Genomic DNA, 9332 nt, shown 5'->3' on the forward strand with positions numbered 1-9332 from the left:
TTTCACAATGGACAGAGAGCAATAAAGATTGGCTTATGCTGAGCACAGCGGACTGCCAATTACACGTCAAGTTGATTTAGCTAGACATGCTGTCAACTAGGCTTGGGCGATATACTGTATACCAGGGTATTTAGACATACTGACAGTATGATTGTCAATATCGTAATTTTTTTGTTGATATAATTGGGGTTGGGGGCCCCACCGCCCCGCGGGGATACGTGCTACGTATCTGGATCAAGATCCCCATGTTGCCTAAATTGTTGTGAGCCCCAACAATTTGTATTTTTAAATAGCATATTTTGTGTGCACTTCTGGTAATATTGTATACTCCGTACAGAAACAGTATGAAAATCAAGATACTGCTCAACCCGAGCACATTATATATATTATATACATTTCTGACAAACAATATAAAAATTAATTATGATAGGCCCTAACATCCCATCCAGCATATTTTGCTTCAATCAATGGCTATAAGTCTAGTTATATTTGTATGCATACTTCATGGGACTTCAATCGTTACAAATGAAGGCAAGTGACATGTTTACTACAAAATTAAACATTTAATTTGCTGTACATGCATTGGCACTATGACAAGAGTTGTATTCATATTTCCCTCCCGCATGATATGAAAAGATAACGTAGTGTAGCGGCTGAGCATTATGACTTACTACAACCCCCCCCCCCAAAAAAAAAAATTACACAAAATAACCATCCATACTTGACAAATAAAACAAGAGGACAAAAGGAATACTACTTTTCAATTCATGGCACTGTAACATTTGGCCTAATCGTATTATGACAGACCTTCTCCGTGAGCTGCAACAAAATAAAAACACAACACTGCAAATACTCCCGACATTACAGCTTGTAACATCTCTACACAATTCATAACATGTTGAGAATCTTCTCAATGCAATACTGTTGGCAGTTGATACTTTTATACAGATGTGATGCTGCTGTGAATGCAAAGCACCACATGACCACATAGAGGTTGAACCAGCAGTATGTTACTATACACACACGGTTTCCCCTCTATCCAATTATGTGCAAAAGAGTGGATGGGATTGCATGGACGGGATTGTACGACAACCAGACACTTTGACCCTTCTCAATGTCATCAGATCCCTCTGGCGTGGGTAGGGAGGAGTGCACAAGTGCGCACTACAGGAGAAAAGGTAGAGCATAGTTCGAACATAACGACGCAGGGAGTTCTTCACAGGGGAGGGAAGATGACACAGAGAAACGCAGGGGGAATCTCAATTGCGTACACCTCGTGTCGCCTCTCCCCGACGACTCCTCAACACCCGTTGGAGGATAAGGTCAGAGGGGAGGGACCTCTGGCTTTCTCCTCCAATCGGTTTTGAGGGGGAGGTGAGGCGAAAGGACGCAAGGAATACGCAATTGAGATTCTCCAAAAGTACACTACAAGAGGCAGATGGCTACTGAGTTCACAGTGAAGTTAAGACATGACACAGAATTAGGGCCAGGAGTTTTTCCTGACAATGTGTCCAACAGAGTTCTCAAGCCCTAGTCTCTAACCAGGCCTCAGAGATCTTCTGTCCCTCATCATAATCAACAAGGGTTCTGTACAGAGGGCAAACATATGACTGGCTGTGCCAGTCTGCCGGCGTAAAAGATGCGATCTCAATGTTTAGGAAATTCGAATAGTTCATTCTTAGCCTGGAAGGTACACTGCAGGTTTCCATTTATTCACCCGCTCCCAAAATAATGACCTGCTTTGACTTGATCCTAGTACTGTTCTCACAGGCTGTAGGAATTAAGGCTTCACTGCACTGAGTTGGTTCAGGACTGTAGGCATCTTGTTCAAAAAGGCACACTACAACACCACCACTACTCTCAACAGCAACTCATCCCTTCTTAGCAGCACTTGGTTCTTTCTCTTCCAGGAGGAACGACACTTGGACGCCTTTCAGATATTAGTAACATACATACATATTTAGAGAAAGCAGTAGTTAGTCACCAACCTTGCACAACCCCTACCCACCCTGACCTACAGCTCTCCAGCAGCTGGTGAAGACCGTTGACATGTTGTTTCCCCCTACGGCAATGAAAGTAAGGGACGGGATCTTGTGGCACTGAAGATCACTATTTGTTATCCAGGGAGAGAAAGTACGGCAAGCCGTGAGGGACATTAGGAGTGTTTGATGGTGTATTTCCCTTTCTGCAGCTGAGAGATGTACAACTTGGACTTGCTGCCGTCCTGCCGCTTGAACCACACCTCGTCGTGGTTAATGGTGGTTATCATGGCGCTGTGGAGGAGAGGTGGAAGAGGATTGGATTAGAAAACATAGGAACGTACATTATATACACACACACACGCCTCACCACACAGCGACAGTTGAATCTAGTCTATGAACGACAGCAGCATACGCACGCAATTGCGTCACATGCAAACATACACGCACGCACTTTACTCAAGGACTCCAACGTAAGCGCACACACACGCCATTTAAAAACATACATTTCATATACAGACTCACACCTGGTGGGGTATTGGTCCTTCCTGTTGATGCATATGGCCTGTCCTCTGCAATACCACTGGCTGTCATAGAACAGTCTGCCCTCCTCAGACCTCGCCACATGGTGGTGTCTGTCAGCCTTGGTAGGGACTACACACACACAGAACACACACACACACACACAGCAAAACATCTGTCATAAGGGCAGTTCAACAGTTTCAACTATTACTACATATCAATAGCTGCACTGCAGTTACACTGTACCAGTCTACATTGGGTGTAGAAAACATTAGGAAACCTGCTATTTCCATGACAGACTGACCAGGTGAATCCAGGTGAAAGCTATGATCCCTTATTGGTGTCACTTGTTAAATCCACTGTAGAGCTCCGAGACAGGATTGTGTCGGGGAACAGATCTGGGGAAGGGTACCAAAACATTTCTGCAGCATTGAAGGTCCCCAAGAACACAGTGGCCTCCATCATTCTTAAATGGAAGAAGTTTGGAAAAACCCAAGATTCTTCCTAGAGCTGGCCGCCCGGCTAAAATGAGCAATCGGGGGAGAAGGGCATTGGTCAGGGAGGTGACCAATAATCCAATTGTCACTCTGACACAGCTCCAGAGTTCATCTGTGGAGATGGGAGAACCTTCCAGAAGGACAACCATCTCTGCAGCACTCCACCAATCAGGCCTTTATGGTAGCGTGGCCAGACGGAAGCCACTAATCAGTAAAAGGCACGAGAGCCCGCTTGGAGTTTGCCAAAAGGCACCTAAAGGACTCTCAGATCATGAGAAACAAGACTCTCTGGTCTGATGATTAAACTATTTTGCCTGAATGCCAAGCGTCACATCTGGAGGAAACCTGGCACCATCCCTACAGTAAAGCATGGTGGTGGCAGCATCATGCTGTGGGATGTTTTTCAGCGGCAGGGACTGGAAGACTAGTCAGGATTGGGGGAAAGACGAAAAGAGCAAAGTACAGAGAGATCCTTGATGAAAATCTGCTCCAGAGTGCTCAGGACCTCACACTGGGGTGAAGGCTCACCTTCCAACAGGACAACGACCCTAAGAACACAGCCAAGACAACACAGGAGTGGCTTTGGGACAAGTCTCTGAATGTCCTTGAGTGGCCCAGCCAGAGCCCGGACTTGAATCCGATCTAACATCTCTGGAGAGACTGGAAAATAGCTGTGCAGCGACACTCCCCATCCAAACTGACAGAGCTTGAAAGGATCTGCAGAAAATATTGGGAGAAACTCCCCAAATACAGGTGTGCCCTAGCTTGTAGCATCATACCCAAGACTCAAGGCTGTAATCGCTGCCAAAGGTGCTTCAACAAAGTACTGAGTAAATGGTCTGAATACTTATGTAAATGTGATAATTTTTAATACATTGCAAACATTTCTAAAAACCCGTTTTTTCTTTGTCCTTATGGGGTATTGTGTGTAGATTGATGAGGGGGAAAAAAACAACATTTAATCAATTTCAGAATAAGGCTGTAACATAACAAAATGTGGGAAAATGATTGGGGTCGGAATACTTTCCAAATGCACTTTATAAACCCAATAATCTATTGATAAACAAAATGTTGAACAACAATTCGTATTTTGCATGATGTGGCGTACCAATACAAGGTGAATGGAGGCGTTTTCCAGACAGAGTTTTAATTCTCGCTCGCGCAGTTTTACGACAGGACCGATTTATAACGGGAAACATGCGTATGCATGGTGTGCGCCAAGTTTATAAATCTCAATATTTTTCTTTGTGGGCAGATTTTTCAGAAATGGCGCACGCAGAAATGTAAGAGGAAAATTACGCAACGGTTATAAATGAGGCCCCTGGGCTTTACAGTGACACAATGATATGAGAGATTCTTACCGTCAACCTTGACCCTGTTTGGCCCCAACGACGCCATCGCCTGTGGTGCATACAGAACAAGATCAAAAGGTTAAATTCCAACCCTAAACAAAATCACAACAAAGGCTTACGTTTGGTTAACTCAAATACCTTTCGAATTGCTGTCCAGTCTTCAAGTATATCCAGGTCTTGCAGCATATAAACAATATATGGACGTGAGAAGGGGTTAAGAAAAACGAAAACTTCTGGCGCAGTATTGAAATGAGCCATTTTTATTACCACTGACAGTATCTCTTTGTATCAGAGGATGGATAGAGGAAGACCGGTAGAAAGAAAGGATATCGGAGACGACAACAGGCTTCTTCTTCTTGGCAGGGCAGAAGGGATCCTTCTTCTTGTTCTTCCGTGAATGTAAACCATCATTCCAAAGTTCTGGAATGCAGAGAGACAGATTTAAAAATAATAATACAAAAAAAAGAGGGCAAAGCAAACCCTGGAGAGCTACAGGCAGTGCAGGCTTTTGTTCCAGCCCAGCTTTTAAAACACCTGATTCGACTGTTCAACTTTTCCTCCGTTACTTAAGCCAGGTTTGTTATATTAGTGCAGGGCCGGAACAAAACATTCCAGATCACTAGAGGTCATGTGTGCAGAGTACCTGAGGTGATGTCGATGCTGTGTCGGTCCTCCTCCAGGCGTCTGATCTTCTCCTCTAGCTCACTCTGCACCGTGTCAAACAGCAACAGCTTCTCACTCTGGGAGGAGAAACACAGTAAACAGATGCCTACTGTAGTACCAAAGCCACGGAGAGAGTCCCTGGTCCAATACATACGAAATGCACCTTTGCTGATTGCAGAACTGCAAAGCATTCTACTTAGACAAAGGTAATATCCCAGTAGTTTTCCATGCATCCTTCATTCCTCCCTTCCTTGAGGTAGCCATATTGTTGATCTGTATGTGACTGTACAAGTGAAGGCAAGGATTCAATCCAACAGCTTTCACCTGCCCAATCAATCAAATGTATATATAAAGCCCTTTTTATATCAGCAGATGTCACAAAGTGCTCATACAGAAACCCAGCCTAAAACAGCAAACAATGCAGGTGTAGAAGCATATGGTGGCTAGGACAAACTCCCTAGAAAAGGCAGAAACCTAGGAAGAAACCTAGAGAGAAACCAGGCTCTGAGGGGTGGCCAGTCCTCTTCTGGCTGTGCCGGGTGGAGATTGTAAGAGTACGTGGCCATTAAGGCCAGATTGTTCTTCAAGATGTTCATAGATGACCAGCAGGGTGAAATAATAATCACAGTGGTTGTACTGGTCACCAAACGTGTCAGCACCTCAGGAGTAAATATCTGTTGGCTTTTCATAGCCGAGCATTCAGAGGTCGAGACAGCATGTGCGGTAGAGAGAGAGAGTGCGAGTCAAAAACAGCAGGTCCGGGACAAGGTAGCACGTCTGGTGAAACATGTCAGGGTTCCATAGCCGCAGACAGAACAGCTGAAACTGGAGCAGCAGCACGACCAGGTGGACTGGGAACAGCCAGGAGTCATCATGCTAGGTAGTCCTAAGGCATGGTCCTAGGGCGCAGGTCCTCCAGGAAGGAGAGAGAATTAGAGGGAGCATATGTAAGTTCACACATGCAAACATAAGACAGGAGAATACACCAGATATAACAGACCCCCGGCACATAGACTATTGCAGCAGAGATACTGGAGGCTGAGACAGGGGGAGATCCCGACGATAGCCCTGGGGCCAACGAGGCAGGCTATAACCCCACCCACTTTGCCAAAGCACAGCCCCCACACCACTAGAGGGATATCAACAGACAACCAATTTACTATCCTGAGACAAGGCCGAGTATAGCCCACAAAGATCTCCTCCACCGCATAGGACCGAGGGGATGCAAGACCGGACAGAAAGATCCCGTCAGTGGCTCAACTGACTCAAGTCGAGTACAGCGCAAAAAAGCCTGACACGACATGACGCACCCCCCCAGGGACGGAGTGGAAAACCACTAGTAAGCCAGTAATTTAGCCCCCGTAATAGGGCCAGAGGCAGATAAACCCAGTGGAGAGAGGGGAGCTGGCCAGCCAGACAGCAAGAGCAGTTCATCATTGCAGTGTCTTACTGTTCACCTTCGCACCCCTGGGCCAGACTACACTCAATCATAGGACCTACTGAAGAGATGAGTCTTCAGTAAAGTATTAAAGGTTGAGACCGAGTCTGCATCTCTCACATGGATTCCATAACAATTGAGCTCTATAGGAGAAAGCCCTGCCTCCAGCTGTTTGATTAGAAATTCTAGGGACAATAAGGAGGCCTGCGTCTTGTGACCGTAGCGTACGTGTAGGTATGTATGGCAGGACCAAATCGGAGAGATAGGTAGGAGCGAGCCCATGTAATGCTTTATAGGTTAGCAGTAAAACCTTCAAATCAACCATAGCCTTTACAGGAAGCCAGTGTAGAGGCTAGCACTGAAGTAATATGATCAAATTTTGGGGTTCTAGTCAAAATTCTAGCAGCTCTATTTAGCACTAACTGAAGATAATTTAGTGCTTTATCCAGGTAGCCGGAGTAGAGCATTGCAGTAATCTAATCTAGAAGTGACAAAAGCATGGATTAGCTTTTCTGCACTATTTTGGGACAAAAAGTTTCTGATTTTTGCAATGCTATGATGGAGAGAAAAAAAATCGGCCCTTGAAATATTCTTGATATGTTCGTCAAAAGAGAGAGATCAGGGTCCAGAGTAACGCGGAAGTCCTTCACAGTTGTATTTGAGACGACTGTACAACCATCAAGATTCATTGTCAGATCAAACAGCAGATCTCTTTGTTTCTTGAGACCTAGAACTAGCATCTCTGTTTAAAAGATACAAAATTGCCAACATCCACTTCCTTATGTCTGAAACACAGGCTTCCAGGGTAGGCAATTTTGGGTCTTCACCATATTTCATAGAAATATCCAGCTGTGTTAGCCGCATAGCAGTGAAAGTTGACATTGTGTGTTCGAATGACGTCATCAAGAGGTATAATATCCAGTGAAAACAACAGTGGTCGTAAAACAGAACCATGAGGAACACCGAAACGTACAATTGATTTGTCAGAGGACAAACCACCCACAGACACGAACTGATATCTTTCCGACAGATAAGATCTAAACCAGGCAAGAACTGGTCAGTGTAGACCAATTAGGCTTTCCAATCTCTCCAAAAGAATGTGGCGATTGACAGTGTCAAAAGCGGCACTAAGGTTTAGGAGCACGAGGACAGATTCAGAGCCTTGGTCATTCAGAGCCTACAGTAATTAGACAGGGCCAGAGATAAACAATGAATGCACTTTATGCTTGACTACTGTGTTATTACTCACTGTGCCAACAATTGCCCCTTGGGGATAAATAAAGGTTTATTGTATTGAATTGCCATCAGACCTCCCAGTGTTGGCAGGCAGCCTGGATTTCACAGTCATACTTGTTCTTCACAGACTCCAGACACAGCTCTCTGTAGATCCCTGGAGAAGATACAAGACAAGGAAAACATATTTTTACCCTCAGTCGGCACCCTTCAGAAGGTTTGACATCACTGAGAACAGAGACATATATTACATTGTAACATTGTTATAACAGTACATTGCATATAAGAATAGAGACAACATATATAAACAGATGTGTGTTTCTTATATTTGGAGGTAGCCTACCCAGGGAGCTGGTGGGTAGGTCATCTGAGGAATACACAACTAAAATGTTAGAAAACCACTGATCTTCCTGACATTGACATCTGCCACAACTAAAGTTACAAAGTGGGACGTTAGTATCTAATCTAGTGTAGGCTAAAATTACATTCAAACTTACCAGCGACTTTGGTCCTGATCTGCATATTCTCCTGCAGGTTTGCCAGTGGTTCCAGATACTCTTGGGCACAGCCAGCTATCACTTCCTTCAGCTTTATATCCACCTGACTTAGCCTCTCCTTGTACAACCTAGTGACAACGAGACAGACAGCGGTGAGCAATACAGCGGCATCAGTAGTTGGTTGGCTTATACTCATGCATGTAAACATGGACCAGAAAGAAAACAATGTGGAACGTGTGCTTAAATCTGAAAAGTAGCAAACGTGTCTTTACTGTTCTTTCAAGTCACCGAATTGCTTCTCGAGGGTAGTCATCTCGTCCATGCATTCAATTCGTCTTCTCTCACAGTCCTCATCGTCCATATCTGTTGACAAAAATAAAAAATGCTGACAAATCTAATACAGTAAACAAACTAGAGGTAGCTTGATACTAACTAACGTCAGCTAGCTAGCTAGTTGGCCACGAAGCATCAACATCACTTTCTTTGGCCAGAATTAAAGAGACCATCGTAAAACTGGACCTACATTGCATTACAGCACGTTCATTTAGGAACTACAATGCATTATGCATAGCAGCCAGCTGCATTTTGCCTAGCTAGCTCTAATATTTACAGACTAGTAATGTACCTATCCCTTACCCGAGCTGTCTCCATCTTCGGATACAGAAGAGCTTACAGTGTCCTCTTCGTCTGTGCTGCTAGCGTCTTGATCGGGAAAATCAACCTCCATTTCTTCGTGGTTGCTTTCTTTCTTTTCACGGGCGTGCACCGGCATAACGTTAGATCTCTTTGAAAATTAGAGGAAATGGTTTGCGAACTGACTTAAAAAAAAAAAAAATAGCAATAAAAATGACGACGGCTAACCGGATAAACAACTAGCTAGCTAAAACAACAGAGGGAACTGGAGGTTAAAAACATGGCTACCGAATCGACCAATCAGATGCTCTTTTACAAAAAAAAATCCACATTTTTGAGGAGATGGGAAACTCTATTAGAAATATACAACGCCGTTTGTACGTTGTCAATGGGCCGTGCAAGGCATTCTGGGACAAGGATCGAATGGGTGTCAATTGTGCGCTAGCTCAAAAACCCAACATTAGCATGTATGTTGTGAACAAGTAGTACAACATTACCACTCTTAACTGAGATAATTG

The 9332-nt window shown here is 44.3% G+C and overlaps 1 protein-coding gene across 4 annotated transcripts; it reads right to left on the minus strand.

Moving 5' to 3' along the window:
- Nucleotides 1-543: 543 nt before the first annotated feature.
- Nucleotides 544-9292, minus strand: LOC106571671 (breast cancer metastasis-suppressor 1-like protein-A). Of its 4 annotated transcripts, none has more exons than XM_014145005.3 (11): nucleotides 8818-9292; nucleotides 8454-8544; nucleotides 8182-8309; nucleotides 8028-8051; nucleotides 7762-7841; nucleotides 4994-5090; nucleotides 4681-4770; nucleotides 4489-4553; nucleotides 4360-4399; nucleotides 2507-2633; nucleotides 544-2273 (listed from the first exon to the last, which is right to left on the minus strand). In XM_014145005.3, exons 1-11 carry the CDS (start codon nucleotides 8951-8953, stop codon nucleotides 2156-2158), a joined length of 996 nt encoding a protein of 331 aa, XP_014000480.1. In that variant the 5' UTR covers nucleotides 8954-9292; the 3' UTR covers nucleotides 544-2155. The 4 variants fall into 4 exon arrangements, with proteins under 4 accessions (XP_014000480.1, XP_082818007.1, XP_014000482.1 ...); XM_082961881.1 differs by having other exon boundaries at nucleotides 4360-4407; nucleotides 4488-4553; XM_014145007.3 differs by lacking the exon at nucleotides 8028-8051.
- Nucleotides 9293-9332: the final 40 nt, after the last annotated feature.

The sequence above is a fragment of the Salmo salar genome, chromosome 15 (assembly GCF_965601325.2).
Source record: "Salmo salar chromosome 15, fSalSal1, whole genome shotgun sequence".
NCBI classification, from domain to species: Eukaryota; Metazoa; Chordata; class Actinopteri; order Salmoniformes; family Salmonidae; genus Salmo; species Salmo salar.